A 21,824-nucleotide genomic window follows, 5' to 3' on the forward strand; every position below is an offset into this window, starting at 1 on the left:
GTGGTTAACGTTTTAATGCTCAAGGAGGAAGGTGGAAATGCGCAGGAGGTCCTGCTTGTGGATTGCATAGGTTCTTCCTCCGAGCAAGTTTACGCTCCAAACCAAAGTCATGTTGCGTTTCCGTCGCAGCGGCAATTAAACTGCTGTTGCACGTCCACGCTGTGGTCTTTATGACGACAGTGCGTGTCCTCCCCAGGAGCGTTGACACCAACTTTACTGTTGGTCTGGGGCATTGTGGGATGGCTTCTCAAAGGCAGCAAGTTGTTGTAAACAATGGAGTGTGTTCCCCGACTCTGCCTCGACCTATCAACGTCGACCTAAGCGCTTATGCCTCTTGTGGAGATGGAGTTACGTTGGGGTAGGGGTGAGTTATGTCCGCAGGAGAGACATTTTAGTGCAGACACTTAGAATTCGGTTGACATAAGCCGTCTTACATTGACCTAACTCTGCAGTGTAAATCAGGGCTCAAGGACAGGACAAGAAGCAATGGGTTTAAATTACAATGAGGGAGGTTTAGCTTGGACATTGGCAAAAACTTCCTAACTGTCAGGGTTGTTAAACACTGGAATAAATTGCCCAGGGTGGTTGTGGAATCTCCATCTCGGGAGATATTTAAGAGCAGGTTAGACAGACACCTGCCAGGGATGGTCTAACGGTGCTTGGTCCTGCCGTGAGGGCAGGGGACTGGACTCAATGACCTCTCAAGGTCCCTTCCCATCCTAGTATTCTATGATCTACATCATAGAAGTGAGGGTGAAACAGCATTTTCTATCCCGGGGCCATTGGAAACCTGCACTTTCCCTTGCTCCAGAAGACCATTCCTAAATGACATTCAGCATTAAAGGCTTCTGCCTGCTGCTGTATGTACTAGTCCCCTGCCATGAGATAGTGTGTGGCTGGGGGGAATTGGTGTTAACAGCATTAGGCCATTTCTACAAATAATTCCTAGAAGCAGTTTCCCCCACTGCTGTGATCCGGCAGGCTGACAGGAAGAAGAGGCCTTGTCGTCTTTGTCAGTGAGCCTCAAGGGAGGGGAGGAGGGCGAGGAGTGGAGCCAGGGCCAGTTGCTACTGCCAGCGTGGCAGGGGTGTGTGTGTGTGTAAGGCCAAGTCTACCTGGCACTGTACAATGCTGTCACTTTCTGGCCAGGGCTGTGAAAAAACACCCTCTCCCCCAGACCCGGAGCGCAGCAAGTAACAGCGCTGTAAAGCCCCAGTGTGAACCAGGCTACAGCGCTGAGGGCCACGCTACCGGTGCTGGGAGCTACTCCCCTCACGGAGGTGGTTCCATAGAGCGCTGGGAGAGCTCTCTCCCTGCACTTGTGCTGTGGCTGCACTTTCAGTTTAATGTGCTGCCCTGGCTGTGCTTCAACCTGGTAAGTGTGGACAAACCGTAAGAGACCAGAGGGATAAGACACGGGAGCTAAAGTCTGACTGCGAATGAATTGTGCAGTTGTGTTTCTCTCTTCCAGGTCCACGGACAGTGTGTGTGTCAGCACAACACCGCCGGCCCCCACTGCGACCGCTGCGCAGCTTTCTACAACGAGCAGCCTTGGAGACCAGCAGAGGACCGCAATCCCAACGAATGCCGGCGTACGTCTGTCCTCTCTTCCAACTGTGCTCACAGGCTTTTCCTCTCGCCCTCCGCTGCTCTCATCGAACCCAACAGAGCCGCTGGGCTTTGTACTATGTAACTCTGGTCATTGAATTTAATCCCCTGGGTTCTTCATTACGTCTCATCGACGTTGAAAAATGGGCAGCTCCCCCGATTAGACCTACGCCAGAGTGAATGGCTTCCCCTCTCCCTTGCTGTCTGTGCTCAGTTCGGAAAAGCACACCCAGCTCTGGTGGAGGCTGAGGACTTTCCGAATCGTAAGAAGCCAGTTGCATCGCAGTAGTTAGAGAGGGGCAAAAATCCGGGTCCAATTATCAGAACAGCTCAAGGGTTCAGAATAATAATGGACCTTGAACCCAAACCACTGGCTTCTGCACAGTCAGTCCCAGGAATGTCTGCTCCTGTGATTTATTGTACACTGCGATGCCGTAGGATTGCTGGAGTGCCTAGAGTTCCCCCATCAGGATCAGGGCCCTGACACGCTGTGCAGCCCTCCCTGTGCTCCAAGGAGCGTTCCGTCTTGGCAACCGCCTTCCTCAATGGCATCACTAGAGCCCTGCACTTCTGCAGATACCCACTTTCTAGCCGTGCGTATCCACAGCCGCGGGTGGGGATGCAGCTCTCTGTGGCTCATCTTTGTGGCTACAGATGTGGCTGCAGATACACATTTGAATCTAGAACCCTGCAAATTTGCGGCTACCTTCTTTGTATCTGCAGCTCATTTTTACAGCTGCAGAAGCAGATGCGGATGCAAAATGTTGTATCTGTGCAGGACTCTAGTCATAACCTGCCAGTGCCCTTTCCCAGTGCCAGGGTATGGTGAAGTGATTGTGAATGTGATGCACAAGGATGGAGTGCCACCTAGTGCCTAGCTGGAAGAACTTCAGCTGCTGGTAGTTCCCAAAGGAGCAGCACTTATATGGCGTGTTCCTTGCATACTAGAGTGCAATTGCAATGGTCACTCGGAGACGTGCCACTTTGACCCAGCGGTGTACCAAGCCAGCGGTGAGGTGAGCGGGGGTGTGTGTGACGACTGCCAGCACAACACCGCTGGGAGGAACTGCGAGCTCTGCAAGACCTTCTTCTTCCGCAACCGGCGGCAAGAGATCACCCACCCGGAAGCCTGTCTGCGTAAGTGGCATCCCCCGGGAAGGGCTGGCCCTGCCCCACTCTCCCCATCTAGTGATGGCTCCGTGGGCTTCTTGTTGCAGTTGTTTAAGAATTGGGTGTGTGTGTTTCAGCATGCGAGTGCGACCCGGATGGCACGGTGCCAGGGTCCGCCTGCGACCCTCTGACCGGGCGTTGCGTTTGCAAGGAGAACGTGCAAGGGGACCACTGCCATCTCTGCAAGCCCGGATTCACTCAGCTCACCAACGCCAACCCCCTGGGATGCCACAGTGAGTGAGCACGCAGGCAGCCACCCCTTCCTGCAGGGCGCTGGGGTCAGACTCCAGCGACCGGGTTCCATGAGGGGGCAAGAGGGAGCTCTCTGGCCTGGGTTATGCAGGAGTCCAGATTTAGTGATGAAACAGTCCTTTCTGGCTGGGAAATGAACGATCTGTGAAAGCAGATGCGCACGTTGGCATGGGGAGCAGGCGGCTTTTTAAGAGGGTGGGGAGCAATGTTCCCTCTAAACTTTTTCATGCCAGTGTGAACTTTTCCCATTCCCGTGCAGAATAATTTTACGTGCACTGAGGCACGTGTGAATGTGCACCACCACTAGAAACAAAAATAACCCCAGCCGTGTACACTCTGTTAATCAGCTGGGTGGCATCTGAATCTCTCCTGAGTGGCCGCACAAGCTCACAGCTTACAGGGAACACTGGTGGAGGACACACACTTGTCTAGGTCAAATCAGAATCACCCTGAGCTTTCCGTCAGTGCTTGAACTTGGAGCGGTGGCCTCCGGATACATGCTGGCTGCCTGCTTCTAGGGGCATGAGAGAAAAGTGGGTCCAACTAGTGTTCCCTGTAAACTGTGCACTTGTGCGGCCACTCAGGAGCGATTCAGATGCCGCCCAGCTGATTAACAGTGTGCCCACAGCTGGGGTTATTTTTGTTTCTGGTGGTGGTGCACATTTGAACATGCCTTGGTGCACATAAAAATATTCTGCACATGGATGATAAAAATGAGAGCATACTGGGTCCAGCCCAGCCCTTTTACATGGCTTCCTGGAAAGTGCTGAATGGGGTTTGCTTCTAAGCCAGCCTCAGTGTGGGGCTTGCAGAACAAAACTCCCACCAGCGAAGGCTTTCCAAACCCAGCCCCTGCGGCGGTCGCGCCCCATCCAGTGGAAGGTGTCAAGTCACAGGGCCAAGGGCCCAACAAGGTTGTGGATTCGCTTCAAGACAGAGTTGATTAGGGATAGAAAGTTGCTTTTAGTAATCCCACTACCTCACTGCTATTGCAGGCTTAATACTGACAGATGGTTACACCGCTACTGCAAAGTAATGCAACCCATCAGCACAGGCAAATCAATGCATAGAAGTGAGCAACAGGCACTGGGAAATGCTTATGCCCGTGTAGGTTTGCGGGGAGTCCCATTCCGGTCATCTCACGCCCAGCCACAGTGGACGTGGCTCCGGCTGGGGGGATTCAGGACACCCTTCAAGGTCTAGGTCCCTGGTGAGACTCAGTGGGCATGGAGCTTCCTACACTAGTTCTACTACAGTTGTTTACCGGGTGTGCATGTACCTGGCTCAATGCCATTATTATCACTTGTATGAGCTGGGACCAAGGCCAAACTTGTTTATGGCTCAGTAGTTTCCCAGCTCAAGGCATGGGTTAGAGCTGATAAAGACCGGCTGCTGTTTGGGCTTGCAGGGTCCCAGGCTATGCTAAGATGGGTACAGCAGGGATGGAAACTTCCATCCCAGGCCTGCTAAGCTGCAGGACCCACATGTGGCTTTGTGACAGAAGGGAGCAGGTTTCTAGTTGGGCTACAGGCAGCAAAAGGAGGCGTGAAGCCTGTTCGGATGGGCATCATCGGCTGACGGTGCCGAGCGTTGGGGGTGTCACGCACTCACGCTCGTGTGTGCTCACAGAGGCACAGGGCCCTAACTAGTTAATTTTGCTCCTGAGGCAAGACTATAAAATTGCACCCCCTCAGGAAATGGTGCCCCTAAGGAGTGGCCGACGTTGACCGACCTCGGCGTGGGCGTGGGCGCTGACGTGGCGCGAGGCATGAGCAAAAAGAGCTTAGTCACTCCTGTCTGAAAAGAATTTGTTTTCTGTGTTATTTTTCTGCGCTCCCTCAGCGATGCGCCCGAGGCAAGTGCCTCACTCGCCTTGCCCTTGTTACGGCCCTGCCGAGACAGGACCTCCAGAGGCTCGTGGGCCCCTCACTACTCCAGGCCTCTCGCACTGGGTTCTGCGACGGGCCTCAGAAGCTGCTCAGGACAGCCCGGCGTGGGGGCTAGGCTGGCTCTCTGTGCCAGCAGGTGGCAGTGCGGGCTTGCTTTTGTCCTTGGCACGGGGAACAATGTCCACAACAGACTGCAAGAAATGACCTCCCTAGATGGGAGAGGGAAGAGAACAGGGGCACAGAAATTTTGGAGCCAGAACCTAAATGTCATGGTGCAATCTCTGGCTGGACGCTGCTGTATTAAACCAAGTATGTGTAGAAGCTGCCTCTTTTTGCCTCTGAATATTGGAGGAAAGCCAGTGGAGACCGTATTCCTGTGCTGCCATCCCCCTCTTATCCCTTCCGTGTGCGCTCTTTTCCCCTTATTTATTGTACACTGTGATGTCTTAGGAATAGGGTTAGAATAATAATGGACCTTGATCCCAAACCACTGGCTTCTGCACAGTCAGTCCCGGGAATGTCTGCTCCTGTGATTTATTGTACACTGCGATGCCGTAGGATTGCTGGAGTGCCTAGAGTACCCCCATCAGGATTAGGGCCCTGACACGCTGGGCAGCCCTCCCTGTGCTCCAAGGAGCGTTCCGTCTTGGCAACCGCCTTCCTCAAAGGCATCACTAGAGCCCTGCACTTCTACAGATACCCACTTTCTAGCCGTGCGTATCCACAGCCGCGGGTGGGGATGCAGCTCTCTGTGGCTCATCTTTGTGGCTACCGCTGTGGATATAGATCTGTATTTTGCTTCTAGAACCCTGCAGATTTGCGGCTACCGGCTTTATGTCCACAGCTCATTTTGCAGCTGCAGAAGCAGATGTGGATGCAAAATGTATCTGTGCAGGACTCTAGTCATAACCTGCCAGTGCCCTTTCCCAGTGCGAGGGTATGGTGAAGTGATTGTGAATGTGATGCACAAGGATGGAGTGCCACCTCGTACCTAGCTGGAAGAACTCCAGCTAGTGGTGGTTCCCAATGGAGCAGCATTTATATTCCCATATATATATGTGTTCCTCCCATAGTAGGCTGCAATTGCAATGGTCACTCGGAGACGTGCCACTTTGACCCAGCGGTGTACCAAGCCAGCGGTGAGGTGAGCGAGGGTGTGTGCGACGACTGCCAGCACAACACCGCCGGGAGGAACTGCGAGCTTTGCAAGACCTTCTTCTTCCGCAACCGGCGGCAAGAGATCACCCACCCAGAAGCCTGTCTGCGTAAGTGGCATCCCCCGGGAAGGGCTGGCCCTGCCCCACTCTCCCCATCTAGTGATGGCTCCGTGGGCTTCTTGTTGCAGTTGTTTAAGAATTGGGTGTGTGTGTTTCAGCATGCGAGTGCGACCCGGATGGCACGGTGCCAGGGTCCGCCTGCGACCCTCTGACCGGGCGCTGCGTTTGCAAGGAGAACGTGCAAGGGGACCGCTGCCATCTCTGCAAGTCTGGATTCACTCAGCTCACCAACGCCAACCCCCTGGGATGCCACAGTGAGTGAGCACGCAGGCAGCCACCCCTTCCTGCAGGGTGCTGGGGTCAGAGTCCAGCGACCGGGCTCCATGCGGGGGCAAGAGGGAGCTCTCTGGCCTGGGTTATGCAGGAGTCCAGATTTAGTGATGAAACGTTCCTTTCTGGCTGGGAAATGAACGATTTGTGAAAGCAGATGCGCACGTTGGCATGGGGAGCAGGCGGGTTTCTGCGGGTGGTGCACATTTGAACATGCCTTGGTGCGCCTGCCTTGGTGCTAATGGTGCTGAGCGTTGGGGGTGGCATGAACTCCCACTCTTGTGTGCTCATTTGGACAGAGGTAGGGGCTCCAGAGCCACATGGGCCCCTCTCTGCTCCGGGCCTCTCCCACTGGGTTCTGCGACAGGCCTCGGGAGCTGTTTAGGGCAGTGCGGGCTTGTTTTTGTCCTTGGCACAGGGATGAAATTACTTCCCTAGATGGGAAAGGGAAGAGAACGGGGCCCCCCGGACATAGAGGTTTTGGAGCCAGGACCTAAATGTCATGGTGCAATGTCTGGCTGGACACTGTTGTATTAAACTAAGTATATGGCACCTGCCTCATCGACCCCTGGCACAGGGAGGGGTGCAGCAGCTGCCTCTTCTTGCCTCTGAATATTGGGGGGAAGCCTGCGGAGACCTTGTCTCTGTGCTGCCATCCTCTGAACTCATCCCCCTCTTGCGCCCTCTCTGCGCAAACATCCCAGGTACCGAGCAGCCAGCCTCTCCGCTTATTGCAGGTCGAATGACCGCCCTGGCTGAACCAGCCTCTTTGCCTTTCAGAATGTGCCTGCAACCTGCTGGGGACGCGCCAGGACGCGCCCTGCGACGACGAGACGGGGAGATGCGTCTGCCTGCCCCACGTGGTGGGCACCAATTGTGATCAGTGTGCGGCCAATCACTGGAAGATCGCCAGCGGCCAAGGCTGCGAGCCATGCGACTGTGACCCTCGCAACGCCTTCAGCCCCCAGTGCAACCAGGTACCCACCCCGGTTTCATCTGAGGGAGCCATCTTGGCAGCTGCCGTGTTGGACCCCTGGGCATGGCCAGGCCTTGTGCGAAAGGGCACGGTCGTTGTATCTGTTGTCACGCTGCCAGGGAGCACTCTGGGCCCCTTCGGTGGCTGCTACAGTCTCGTCCCAAACTGCACCTCAAGCATTCATGACCCTGGATGTGTAGCAGCACAAGTAGCTTGGTGCTGTGGGTGGGATGATGGTTCAGGATGCTAGACTAGGATTTGAAAAATATGTGTCGCACGTGTGTCCTTGGGCGAGTCACTTAGTCTTTGCGTGCCATGGTTCCATCTCTAAAATCAAGATTACAGTGCTCAAAGAGGAAAAACATGTTAACAGTTAGGGTGCACTTCAGATACAACATAAGAACAGTCCTACTGGGCTTTCACAATAGTATCTGAAACCGCTATGACTCAGAAGAACTGATCAAAGATCCATCTAGGCCAGTCTCCACTCTTCTGACAGTGGCCATTTCCAGTTGCCCCAGAGGGAATGAACAGGCTAGGGATGGTTCAGTGATGCATCCCTTGTAGCTCATTCCCACTTCTGACAAAGGCTAGGGACCCCATCCCTGCCAATCCTGTCTAATAGCCACTAATGGACCTGTCCTCTACAAATGCACATAGCTCTTTTTTGAACCCTGTTATAGTCTTGGCCTTCACAACATCCTGTGGCAAGGAGTTCCACAGGTTAACTGTGCATTGTGTATGCATTACAGTAATAGAGATCATATAAATACCATAGACAGATAAGTGGAGGACAATAATATTAATTAGAATGAGCTGAAATTGTATGAATTTCAAAATTTTGATGGACTTTTTATGGGAGAAGAATTAGGGGAAAAAATCAGCACATTGTTTGCAGTTTCCTCTTCTTCCTCACTGTTTTTCAGTCGGCTCTAAAAAGAATCCTGTCAGTGCAGCTGGGCCAGCTCTTGGCTTGAATGGATGTTTCTGGGAAGCGAAGGGGGCTGGCTGGTTTTGTTAGAACAGCAGAAGGCTGTCACAAGCAGCAGTACATGCCAGTGCCCCTGTGGTGTAGCACCGTGACACGGTATAGTGCCACCAAGTGATCACAGAGCTGAGAGCGCTTATTAAATGGCCTCTTCTTGCCGGTTTTTCTTTGGAACACGCCTCTCCCCCTTAGGCATGGGCCACGTGTATTTCTAAAGCACCCTGCAATTGTCTGTAGCCCATCATGCCCTTGGTAGAATGTCACAAGGCAAACTGGTAATTACCAAGACTAAGCCGTCCTAAAGAATTGCTATTTAGCAAAGAAATCCTAATAGGAGCTGTTCAGATGTGTGGGAAGGGGGTCCAATTATTCTCATTAGTCAGGGAGAGGAGAGCAAGGAAAATTCAGGTTACATACCAGGAAAAATAGGCCCATTCTGACACTCCGAGATGAGTCTCAAAACCAAACAATGGGGGCCAAGCTTTGTTGGGCTCCAGACTTTGAACCCAGATCCAGTGTTTGTGGTGGTTTTCTCTAATCGACAGAACCAACACCTGAGCTTGGAACATCTCGATCTTGGGGCTGTTGGAAACCCGGATTCAAGTAGTTAATGATTTGTGTGGCCAACACCCCTAGGCACTAGTGGAGACAGCTGCCGTCTTATGTTAGGCGTTGCCCAAACATGTAATAAGACATTCCCTGCCTGGAAGAGGTTACAGTCTAAACAGAGGATACTGACAGAGGGAGGCTTATTATTCCCATTTTACAGATGGGGGACTGAGGCACTGGGAGGCCAAGTGAATTGTGTGTGTGTGTATCGGGGAGGGGCAGGCAGTCACAGTAAATCTGTGGGAGAGTATGGATTTGACCCCAAGTTTCAGCCCTTGTATGGGGCAGGATAAGCTCCTGCAAAATCATCTACTCTGAAAGCAGAGCAGGCCGGCGTTTTGGCCTTAATCACAGCCCCTGTGTTGGAAGAGAGGAACGTGCAGTGAATTAAGCATCTCACACTGGACATAGAAGACTGTCGCCTGATACAGTTGTGAGAACGGGGCCTTTCTGCAGCTCCGCACAACCGGCCGTGCACAGTGGAAAGCGAGGGAAATGAAACGCAGTGTTGCTTCGTTCCTCTCCTCTCCCCTGGGTGCTGCAGGGCTCAGAGATACGGAGGGTGATTCAGAAGCTGAGTCAGGCTGTGGCCACTAGTCCCAGCAATGTAGGGACACGTTTCTAAGGACTCACATTTCCCTCCTTGAAAACAGCTGACAATCTCTCCCCATCCCCCGCCCCCTCCACATACAGTCAGTGTGGGATGTGGTGCTGTCCTGCCTTTGCATTGTCTCCAGTCGGGAAGGCCTGCATTGCCCAGTGGCAGCCGACCCCCAGCTCCGTATTCTTTGTGTCTCGCCCTGGGCCTAGCAAAGATTCTGAGCCGCCGCGTCGGAGCAGAAGGGTTTGGGTCAGGGAGAGCCTGCCCTTCGGTCTCCATGGAGCAGGGAGGAGAACACGCAGCAGCGCTGCCATGGGATCTGTGCCAGGGCTTTCCAAGATACATGGCAGGAGCAGAGTGCTCAAGCCAACAGGAGTGGAGGTGCATCTAGGGATGATCTAGAAGAGACGGTGGTTGGTCCTGCCGAGAGGGCAGGGGACTGGACTCGATGACTTCTCGTGGGCCCTTCCAGTTGTAGTGTTCTATGGTTCTATGATTCAGGCACTTGGGTGTGCCTAAGTTCAGTGTTAGTGCCTTGCGGTGGAAGGGAGCCACTCAGAGACATGACACGGAAGTGAGAAAGGGAAAAACTTGGGCTGAAGATGTAGCTGAGTCTCCCTCGGGAAAGGATGGGGTTGCCATTGCCAGGAACTCTGCACCCCTGCTACTAAGAAGACTTTGCTCAGAGGTGTGATTTGCTGGTTCAAGAACAAGCGAGAGAGGGCTTCCTCCTGTCCCCGACAGACGTAGTTCAAAGCTGAGTCCACTCTCATGTGCCTCTCTTGTTGCAGTTCACAGGGCAGTGCCAGTGCCGGGAAGGCTTCGGGGGGCGGACATGCTCTGCTGCCCAGCTGCAGATGTGTCCACATGGCTCCTACGGTGATGCCAGGACAGGATGCCGAGGTGTGTACAATCGGTTTCTAGCACTGTTTTTTAGCCCCTGGGAAATGTGTTTCTAAAAATGTCTAGCTGCTTTTGGCAGACAAGGACATTCCCCTCTGGAACAGCCTTCCTGTTTCTCTCTGCTCCATTTCCAGTTCCTCCATGTGTCTAAGGCCCTGTCTACACTGGCATGTTTTGTCGTCAAAACTCACTTTTTGTTGTCAAAACAGTGAGAGCGTTTATAGTACAATGCAACTTTGTTGGGAAAAACATCCTGTTTTGGCAACAAAAAAATTTCAGCCCTGCGGGAGACTTTTGTCTTTTCCCCTCCCTTCATTGTCGACAAAGAGCCAGCATGGACTTGTTGCTTGTTTTGTCCAGACAACTGGCTTCTGCCAGTATCCCACAATGCCTTGCCCTAGTGGCTCTGCTCAGTGTTCTGTGAGCTCTGCTGTCCTGCAGGCATGCACCCCCTCCCCTTTCAAAGCTCTGGGAAGTGTCTGACAGCTGAGTGAGCTGCTCCATTTGGGGAAGAAGCAAAGAGAAAATGCTCCTGTTCTGCCCTGCTAGGGACACAGCGGCAGGCTGCTGCTGCAGGAGGAGGGCTGGAGAGACGGCTGTGCTGCTTTGACATTCCTCAGCACAGCGAGCTCCCATCGCTACGAGGGAATCCCAAGAAGCGCAGGGATCAGCTCTGCTTTCCCACCACACTACGTAGTGGGATTCTTACCCACACTGCATTGCTCTATCTGTTGACAGGGAAGCTAGCCATGTGGCCAGGAAATGTCGACAATGGGAGTCAGAAAAACTGGTTTGACTAGTTTTCACTTTTGGTGACTTGTACCTCGACAGCACTTTTACCACCAACTCTTCTCTGTGTAGACAGAGCCTCCTGCTGTCTTGGCCTGCCTTTGTCTCTGCATGCTGGGGCTCACCACACTAATTCCTTTCCTGAGAGGACCCCTGTAGGGGCAGTGGAATACCAAGGAGATCTGATTTAGCAGCGCTGCTTTGCCTGCCACAGGCATTCACCTTTTTCTCTCCACCCCACAGAGTGTGACTGCAATTTCCAGGGCACGGACGCGCTGGGGTGCGACAAGACCACGGGCAGCTGTCTCTGCCGTGCTGGGTTTACCGGGCCTCGGTGTGACCAGTGCGAGCGGGGCTACTGCAGCAATACCCCGCACTGCGAGGCATGCCACCCCTGCTTCCAAGCCTACGACAGCGACATTCGCCGCTTTGACCTGCGCCGAGCCAGCCTGAGAAACTCCACCTTGCTACTGCAGCTGGGAATGGGGGGAGCTGGCTTCAACACCCTCATCGCAGAAGCAAAACACAATGTGCAGCAGATCCAGGACATCTTCAGCAACCCCCTACTGACAGAGCAGGGCTTGGGTCAGGTGTCCAGCATGCTCACTGCGATCAGGTAAAGAACTGCTCCTCGCTGGCACAGATGACTCACTCACAGTGCCCAGACCCCCACAGGAGCCTCTGCCAATTGAGCTAAAGAAAGAATTCCCTGGGCTGGCTGCAGTAGTAGGCTCTTATCCTGGGTGGCTCTGCTACTAGAGAGGGGTACAACATACAGACTTAGGGTATGTCTAGACTGCATCCCTCTATTGGCAGAGGGATGAAGATTAGGCAGGTCGACATTGCAAATGAGGCAGGGATTTAAATATCCCATGCCTAATTTGCATACAAATGGCCGCCGTGTTTTGCCGACTCAGCACTTTGTCAACAAATGCGGCAGTCTAGAGAGGGATCTGTTGAGACAGAAAGCCTTTTTTGACAGATCCTGTAAACCTCCTTGCAGGAGGCATAAGGGATCTGTCGAAAAAGGCTTTCTTTCTCGACGGTTCCCCCTCTAGACTGCTGCATTTGTTGACATAGTGTTAAGTCAGCAAAACGTGGTGGCCATTTTTATGCAAATTAGGTACGGGATATTTAAATCCCTGCCTCATTTGCAATGTCGACCTGCCTAATCTGCATCCCTCTGCCGACAGAGGGATACAGTCTAGACATACCCTTAGTGTGTTACACATTTAATCCCACTTAAATTTTTGCCTGTTCCTCAGTTTCCAATAGGTCTGCTTGGCCCAGTGATCAGAACATGTGGAGGTCCTGCCAATTATGTTCATCCTGCCAACTTACAGGTTGAATCTCTCTGGTCCAGCAACTTCTGTAGTCCGGCATGGTTGTAGTTAGTCAGATGTCCACTTATCATGGATGTGGCCAAGTTTCCCACAGTCCCATAAAGTTTGTTTGCAGCCACCAGTCCTGGCTCTCAGTGTTCTGTGCTTCTTACGTCTATTTCACCCCTAACTGTCTTCTAAGAGTCCAGCAAGCAGTGGAAGTGTAGGTAATGCTGCTAGACAATACTGACTTCCTGTGATCCGGCAAATTGTCTGGTTTGGCACTGGTCAGGTTCTGAGGGTGCTGGACTGGAGAGGTCCAACATGTATCTGTCTCTCTAATCCACAGAGTAGAGTAGATTGTGAGCCCCTCATTCCCTCTGTTTGCATAGGCCATCCCAGTGAAGTTGTGGCCCAGGAGGATTAGGCAGAGGAGGTGGAGAGACAGAGCTGACCTAGGGTGGAGGACACTTGGGTTCCATTCCGGGCTTTGCCACCAGTCTCCTGTATAATCAAGAGAAATCTTTTCCTCTGCTTAAGCCTGTTTCCCCTGGCACCTTTTGTCAGGTATCTATTCAGATGGTGAGGTTTTGGGGTAGGGATTCTCACCTCCCTTTCGCTGTGTGTGTGCAGGGCCTTGCAGGATGGGGCCCCGATCTCCACTGAGGTCTCTACCTGAGGTACAGATTTCACCTCTATAAACAGATTTCACCTCTCTGCTCTGGCAACATCCATGGTCTTACCGGACCTTGGTGTTCCAGGGTCGGTGAGTCCCAGCATGCTGCAGGGTGTGTGTGTGTGGTGGAGCCCAGCATTTAGCTCAGCTGGGCTGCTGGGGGAATCTGCCACTCTGCCTTTGTGGGGGAGTGGGATCCAGGAAAACCAGTGCATGGCTCAGCTGAGCTGCAAGCCAGGGCGGTGGGGGAGGAACAGGAGAGCCAGAAATGATTTCCCCAGGTCCAGCAAAATCCCGCATCTGGGACCAGTCAGGTCCCCAGGGTGCTGGGCTAGGGAGGTTCACCCTGTACACCTAAGACAGACAGATGGCGTTCTCTTATTCATTTTATTTTCTCCTTTCTCGATTCCAGGCGGCAGGCCCAGGGTATAAATCCTTACCTACCCTTTGGGGATGTCATCTCTCTGGCCAATGATCTTGAAGTCCTTGAGAAGAGACTGATTCTCATTAACGGGCAGTACCAGAATAAGAAGACCCAGTTTGAAGCCAGCCGCATTAAAGACCTTTTAGGTAGGCAGTTTTGGCTCAGTGCAGTTGTACTCTACCATCAGTGGTGACTTGACTTCTGGCTGTTTTTCCACCAGTCGGATGGGTGAGGAGCAGTTAGGATCAGCAGATAGTCATGCAGGTCAGAGATGCTCTTTATATCTAACCTCCCAATTTTGCACCTATAGCTGATAGAATTTGTCTCCAAAACTTAGGCATCAGACAGGTCAGCCACAGGCAGGTGTTGCTACCGGTATCTCAGCAGTCTAGCTAATTTCTCTCCCAGACAGTACACACTTTCTTCTGGATGCTCAAGGAGCTCCTCTCCTCCCAAAAGACAGCCCAAGCTTAATTAAAAAAGAGAAACAAAAGCCCCTCTGAGAATTTGTCACCGGGATGGAAAGGGAGTTGAACTAATGAAGCTTTTGCACAGATGGAAGAGGTGATGAGGTAGGAAAGAGAGCCAGGTGGCTGTGAGAAACGGTTGGGAAGAGCTAATTAACCCTTGTGATGATAGTATTGGTGGATTGCCTCCATCTCTCTGCTACAGCTAGTTCCCAAAAGATTTCTTATTCGTTTCTACTTTCCCTCATTGACTCATTGCGTTGTGTAGTTCCATTGGGGTTTGCTGGCAAAACACTGATCGGAAGCAGCAGAGAATGACCTCTGAGGCTTATGGTAGATTCCATCTGCTTCGGTAGAGATCTGTCTATAACAATCTTGGGCTGTCTGAACAAGGGCTAGGCTCTGGCGGCTCCCTTTGAGGGCTCAGATGGGACACGTCTGTGGTTCTGTAAAAAGAAGAAGCAGGACTCTTCTTGTCATGACTCCAAAGAGGGCCTCCCTTCACCAAGCCAGTGGGGCACATTGGTGGGGATGGATGGAGAACTTCCGAAACTTAGTGGCTTCAGCCGGAAACCAAGAAAAGCCTGATGGTTTGTGGTGAGCTTCCCTTTGAGAAGTTGGGTTCAGCTGAAAGCTGCAATTTCACCCCACATTGTCAACCCCAGGTTTTACCGGGGGGTTGTTTCAGTTTGAAGTGAGTTTGCTCTTTCGTTGTCCTGTAAGGGTTCCTCCTTGTCCTCCCTCTGTGCTCCGGATCCTTTCCTCCCAACGGCCGCTTTGTGCTGCTCCTCTCCAGCGAAGGAGAATAACCACGGAGAGGCACAATGTTCCTGCAGACGCTTCTGGGCCATCTGGCTTCTAGTGGAGGGTTTCTGTCCAGGGGAACATGGGAATGGCCAAGGAATGGCTGACTCGTGTGACGCCATGCTACCAGGACAGTCTCTTGTGGTCCAAGCTAAATGGGCATGAGATAGAGCAGCCTCCTCCTCCTCCTTCTGCCCCATGGACTACTCTAGGCCCTTTCTGTCCGCAGGATTGGAGTGAGAAATCCATAGGCATACTGAGAGCAGCTGGAATGCAGCCCACAATCGGTACCTGGATTTATTTTGATCTGGTTTTTGTTTGGCACACAAGGGAGAGGGCAGTTGGCAGGGAAGCAATCAATGAAAAGGTCATTAATCTCTGTCCTCATGACTAACCGCTCTCCCAGCATCCTCCCCCATCTCCACCGCACATTCCCCGGCTAGGGAAAATCAATCCCCTGGTTTAGGGAGCCCTGCTGCATTGATGAGTCATGAAAACCATTCACGTTGCGCATGGTTTGATTCCTGCAGGAGCCTTCCAGACTGTCAGCTCTGCCTACCAGAACTCCACCAACGCCAACCATCGCATAACAGGGACTTCCAGCCTTCTGGCTCGATCCAGGGAGAACCGGAGAACAACGGAGAGTCTGGAAAGCAACTTTACAAACCACACCTCCAGGCTGGAAGCCCTCCGGGGCGAGATGGCCTCCTTCCCCAACTTGACGCCCACTATAAACAAGGTGACTCAGGCGTGGGTCCTGCCGCCGGCCTGGAATGGGGAGGTCAAAGCCTCTCTGGCAAAGGACAGGCCGACATGCCGGAGCGTGCTGCACTTGTGCTGTGGTCACTCCTCTGGTTGCAGGGTCGGCCTAGACTGGGTTGTCTAGGAGGTGCTCGTGTGTAAGACATGGCGGCAGTGCACACAGGGTAGAGGGCCCAGCCTGCCCGACTCCAGCGTGACCCAGACAGCCTAGCATGGTATCCTGGGGTCTCTAGCAGGGTGCATCATTCTGCCTTGTTTAGTGTGTGGGCCCCGGGGCTGAGGCAACGTAATAACAGACACCAAGGAACTGCCTGGCCTCTCCACCGGTGACACTTTCCCTCAGCGGCTCCTACTGCATCCTGCCCCTGGCTGATTTCTGGTCAAGGTTTCCTTTTCTTTTCCTCCCCACGCTGCTTCTGCTATCGCCATGGAGACACACGGCAGCGTCTCTGGATGCCTGTTGCCGTGGAGACCATCACCCATTCCTCTCACTGCGTTTCACAGCACCACAGCCATCCCCAGGTGAAATATCCCTGCCCATGGCAGGAAGGGGGAAAATGCCAGTCCCTGCCTCAGTACTGAGTCCTGCCGGCCTGCTCCTCTCAGCCGCCTCACTGAATAGATCATGAGAGGCGGTGACATGTGATCCAGCCCTATTGCCACTCACACACACACACGTTCCCTAGGACTTCTCAGACCTCTGTACAAGCCAACCCTGCGAGGTACAGGGCATCACATAGAACTTGGAGACCAACCGTGCCCTGGCACTCAGCTTATTTCTAGACACCTAGGTGTATTGTATGGAGCATCTGCTGCTGTCCAGAGACCTGATAAATGAGGGATAGGAATCTATGCCATTTTTCCCCTTGCCACTGGCAGCTGCCAAAGAGTGAGTGCATACTTCATAAATACAGATATGCTCTCCCAGAGTTACATACAGCTGTCTGTGCCTCCCTTCCACCGCTCTCTTGTCTATTCTCTATTTAAACTCTTCCACAAAATGTGTGTCCTCTGTCGCACTGTGCTCCATAAACTGTTCCTGGGCACATCTTATTTTACAGGCCTGCCCTACATGCATCTGTCACCATGTCTGCACACACAGACACTGTGGCAAAAAAAGCAAACATGTTTCTGGGATGCATTAATGGGAGTGGTGTGAGCAAGACACGAGAAGTCATTCTTCCGCTCTACTCTGTGCTGATTAGGCTTCAGTTGGAGTATTGTGTCCAGTTCTGGGCACTGCATTTCAAGAAAGATGGGGAGAAATGGGAGAAGGCCCAGAGAAGAGCAACAAAAATGATTAAAGATCTAGAAAACATGACCCGTGAGGGAAGACTGAAAGAATTGGGCTTGTTTAGTTTAGAAAAGAGAAGACTGAGAGGGGCCAGGAGAGCAGTTTTCAAACACCCAAAAGGGTGTTAAAAGGAGGAGGGAGAAGAATTGTTCTCCTTGGCCTCTGATGTTAGGACAAGAAGCAATGGGCTTAAATTGCAGCAAGGGAGGTTTAGGTTGGACATTAGGAAAAACTTTCTGACTGTCAGAGTAGTTAAGCTCTGGAATAAATTACCTAGGGAGGTTGTGGAATCTCCATCGCTGGAGATATTGAAGAGCAGGTTAGATAGACATCTATCAGGGATGATCTAGATGGTGCTGGGTCCTGCCGTGAGGGCAGGTGATGGGACTGGATGACCTTTCGAGGTTCCTTTCAGTTCTAGGATTCTATGATTCTCTCCTATGCCCATGCTGAATGCTACACCAGAAATAGTTCCTAAAGCATAGGGTGCCCCGGATATACAAATACACCCCTTCTCTTAGCATCTGTGTTGGAAGGTTTATCTCCTCACAGCCTTCTCACCAGCATGAGGCTTCTCTCTGTGTGTAGATTTGCAGCAGGGTTAGAGCCGAGGCCTGCACCCCTGAGCACTGCGACGGGGAGCTGTGTCCGCAGGACAGCACAACGGAGTGTGGACCGGGTCTCAGCTGCAGAGGGATCATTTCGCTGTCAAGAGGCGCAACCAGAACTGCCGAGAAGACCACCAGAGAGCTCAATAGCTTAAACACTCAGCTCCAGCAGACCGTGCAGATGGTAGGTACAAGGAACGAGGTGCTCAAGGTGTCTGCTTGCACAGGTAACAGCAAGGAGGGGCAGATTGCATTACACAGAGAGGGGGCTGGCATGCATGTTTACCTAAGGATGGATTAAATAACTCACCTCAAACCTCTCTGAATTTCCTTGGTGGCTTGGAAATATCAGAAGAACTTTTTAAAAGTTGCCATTTTGTGCTGATATTGGACGTCCCAGCTCCCTCTAAGCCAAAGGTCTGAAATTCCCAGGAAACAGCTCTTTTCCAAGGCTGTGTCTACACTGGCCACTTATTCCGGAAAATCAGCCACTTTTCCGGAATAACTTGCCAGCTGTCTATACTGGCCCCTTGAATTTCCGGAAAAGCACTGACGATCTACTGTAAGAAATCAGCCGCTTTTCCGGAAATACTATGCTGCTCCCGTTCGGGCAAAAGTCCTTTTCCCGGAAAACTGTTCCGGAAAAGGGCCAGTGTAGACAGCACAGTAGTGTTTTCCGCAAAAAAGCCCCGATAGCGAAAATGACGATCGGGGCTTTTTTGCGAAAAAGCGCATCTAGATTGGCCATGGACGCTTTTCCGGAAAAAGTGCTTTTCCGGAAAAGCATCCTGCCAATGTAGACGCGCTTTTTCCGGAAATACTTATAATGGAAAACTGTTCCGTTTTAAGCATTTCCGGAAAAGGCTGCCAGTGTAGACGTAGCCCAAGTGTTCCCAGTGCTTGGGGATAGTCACCCGCCCTAGGTGTGTGAGTTACTCTTGTTCTCACTGTATTTCCAGGGCAGCAGTGCAAGATGGAGAGGGGGTGGAGTATGTAAACGTCTCACCTTTAGATGCTGCGCCGATGCTACCAACGCTCTGCACCATCGTTAGTTAGAACCCTGCATGGATGTATTAACTACGTTTGTGCCTTCCCACCGCCTTTAGTCTGAGAGTACTTTGCACATGCCAAGGGCAGAATTTTCCTAAAGGACTAGTGTGTTAGGAGGCCAAATCTCATAGACAATCGGCTTTGAAAATCCCATCCTAAATCTTTATCCCTCAAGCCTCTCCTCCAATCCGCTGAAAATGGGGCCATCGAGGCCCAGAGCGGTGGAAGCATTTGCCCAAGGTCACCCAGGGAGTTGGAGGCAGAGACCAGGCAGGGTAGGTGAACTTTCTAGGATGTCTTGTGCCACATACAAACTGACCTGACGGGGGGCACTGTTGTTGGCAGATCAGGGCAGCAGAGACAGCTGCCAACCAAATCCAAAGCAATGCCCGACGTGTCGGGGACCAAGTGAGCGTAACCAGGACCCAGATAGAAGGAGACGTCCAACGCATCCAACAATTCATCCAGCAAGTCCGCAACTTCCTGTCAGGTAAATCTTACAGTCTTCAGGCATGTGAGGGCAGGACCCTGAGGGGAAAGCTCTACAGGACTCCTGAACTGAGCCCAGAGCATGCCCACGCTTGTCCCTTTGTGGCTGGAAATCGTCATCCACCAGAACAAAGCAGAGTGAGAACAGGCAAGGGAGTCACTCCTCCAACCTGACTTACACCTATTCACTGGGACAGGAGCCTTGTTTGCTGGCTACGCTGGATGTACCAGCTCTGAGTCCAGTTAAGGAAGCTGTTGAAAATCAGGCCTTGTATTCTCCATCTTTAAATCTCATGAGAGGAATTCTCATTGGTATGGAGAAATGGAATCCTGGCAAAAGAGTTAGGTAATCGCTAGTCTGCTGAGGCCCCCTCTGGCTCTAGCTCCGTAGCTGTGTTTTCGGAAGAGCAGGGGAAGTAACGACAGCAGTATGAAACCCAGGGGTTTGTCCCCTGGTACAAACATTTGCTTTGGGTTTGATCCATTCACACTGAACATCTTCAAGGTTTGTTTTGTATTTAGAGCTTCAATGAAGCCCAAAACAGAGTTAAAATTTGTTTCACCTGATCCGTGTGACAAGGAAACAATGAATTGGCCTCAGATTTGCTGGGAAAAAACAGCCCAGGAGCTTTCAGAACATTTGCAATTAAATATGGGAATTGCATAACGAGTTTCAGTGGGACCTGAGAACAAGCATCGGGCCTTTGTGTGAACAGTTTTCTTAGTACTAAGAATCCCTTACAACTCCCAATGCCATCCTTGCATCAGTTCACACTGCCAGATGTGGTTAATATTCTTAGTCTAACACTGTTAAACCGATATTGCCTTTTTGAAAGGGAGAGCTGCTTTTGCTATGTCTAAGCGTGTTAATGTGACTAATGCACTGTGAGTCCCAAACAGCAGACTTGCATGCAAAAATGTTCTAACTTTGATATAAATTGAATGCAGTCAGCGCTTGTATTTGACTGTTTCACACAGAACTACATTAATTACTGGTGTAAACCTGGTGACCTCCATAAAGTTATACCAGGGACAGATTTACTCCATTGCCTCATCTGTGACATTATCATAAGTGGCTGTGGAGAAGTCAGAAATAATTAGACTTTGGCCTTCAGTGCTGCAGCCCGTAATGAGAAATCTGGCCCTGCTTCCTGCCTCTGTTCAGGAATCATTCTCCTTTCCCAAAGCAGAGAAAACAGCGAAAAACAAATCAGCTGAATTTAGCCCAGGTGAAAAGTGCTGGATTGATAGCTAGCTGCCATGGCCAATGTTTCTTTTAATCTTTTCCATTGAAATATGGATTTTTTTCCATCCATGTGCAGAATAAATTTTATGTGAACCGAGGAATGTGCAGATGTGCACCCCCAGTAGACACAAAACCTGGCTGTGGGTGCTTTGCTAATCAGCTGGGTGGCGTTTGAATCTCTCCTGAGTGGCCGCACAAGCGCACAGCTTACAGGGAACACTGCCTGGGCACCAAGCACTCCATCTCCAGGGTAGGGACAGTACGGTGGCAGCAGGAAGAGACTTCTTCACATGTCTGCCACTGCCATTGTACCTCTATCCTAGCGTCTATCCTAGCATCTGGGGCTATGTCTAGACTGCAAGCCTCTTTCGAAAAAGAGCGTCTAGACTACAACTAGTACTTTCGAAAAAGCAAGCCGCTTTTTCAAACGAGAGTACCCAGGCAGTGTGCATTACATAGCGCCTTTCAAAAAAGCACAGTTTGCATTACATAGCGCCTTTTTTTGAAAGAGCACTTTTGAAAAAAGGCGTTCTTCCTTGTAAAACGAGATTTTCCGCAGTCGAAAAAACTGCTGTGTTCTTTCGATGTACTTTCGAAAGAACACAGCAGCAGTCTAGACGCAGGGGAACTTTTTTTTTTTCGAAAAAAGGCCACTTTGTTTGAAAAAACCCTGTAATCTAGATGCACCCTGGAAGCCGAACACATTCTCCTTCGTCTTGATGCCAAGACAGCCTTTGAGAGCCCTCTGTTAGCACCAGCTGTGATGATGGCTTTTGCACAGCAGTCCGATCTAGGCCAGCTCTCCAGCAGCACTTGCTGAGCTGAAATAAACTCCAGCAAATCTTCTATGGTGCTGATTATTAACTGGGTTAAAGAATGTATCGTGCCCTACTAGCCATGGGATGACCTATAATTCATAAGCAGATTTTAATAACGGATCAACCTCGTGAGCATGAGCTGAATAAGAAAAGCAGGTCACTCAGCACAGTCTGGTATTACAGAGATGACCAAGCCCTAGCTAATCACCAACCTAACGTCCTCTGGGCTGTGCACGTCTCTTCTCTCCCAGATCTGTTACCGTCAGTGGTGACCTAGGAGAAGGCTTACACTGGATATGCCACTGAGTCTGTTGCTCCCCATTGAGCTTCATAGCTTTCTTTGTCGAATCATAGCATCATAGAATCCGAGTGCTGAAAGAGACCCCAGGAGGTCATCAAGTCCAGCCCCCTGCCCAAGGTAGGACCAATCCCAACTAAATCAACCCGGCCAGGGCTTGTCAAACTGAGACTTAAAAACCTCCAGGGATGGAGATTCTACCCGCTCCCTAGGGAACCCATCCCAGTGCTTCTC

At 51.6% G+C, this 21,824-nt stretch overlaps 1 protein-coding gene across 8 annotated transcripts in view; it reads left to right on the top strand.

Annotated features, from left to right (window-relative positions):
- LAMB3 (laminin subunit beta 3) overlaps positions 1-21,824 on the top strand; it is a 132,997-nt gene that overhangs the window by 102,748 nt on the left and 8,425 nt on the right. For 4 of the 8 annotated variants that reach the window (XM_025182444.2, XM_075910035.1, XM_075910037.1 and 1 more), the window contains exons 9-20: positions 1,472-1,592; positions 2,557-2,745; positions 2,856-3,011; positions 5,993-6,184; positions 6,295-6,450; positions 7,247-7,443; positions 10,432-10,543; positions 11,576-11,948; positions 13,743-13,900; positions 15,556-15,764; positions 17,670-17,873; positions 19,085-19,229. In XM_025182444.2, coding sequence (XP_025038229.2) covers positions 1,472-1,592; positions 2,557-2,745; positions 2,856-3,011; positions 5,993-6,184; positions 6,295-6,450; positions 7,247-7,443; positions 10,432-10,543; positions 11,576-11,948; positions 13,743-13,900; positions 15,556-15,764; positions 17,670-17,873; positions 19,085-19,229 — 2,212 coding nt within the window. Of the gene's footprint in view, positions 1-1,148; positions 1,376-1,452; positions 1,593-2,556; positions 2,746-2,855; positions 3,012-5,992; positions 6,185-6,294; positions 6,451-7,246; positions 7,444-10,431; positions 10,544-11,575; positions 11,949-13,742; positions 13,901-15,555; positions 15,765-17,669; positions 17,874-19,084; positions 19,230-21,824 lie in introns of those variants that run through there. The other 4 variants (XM_075910041.1, XM_075910038.1, XM_075910039.1 and 1 more) reach the window with 4 other exon arrangements.

This window comes from Pelodiscus sinensis, chromosome 27 (genome assembly GCF_049634645.1).
Source record: "Pelodiscus sinensis isolate JC-2024 chromosome 27, ASM4963464v1, whole genome shotgun sequence".
Classification (NCBI taxonomy): domain Eukaryota; kingdom Metazoa; phylum Chordata; order Testudines; family Trionychidae; genus Pelodiscus; species Pelodiscus sinensis.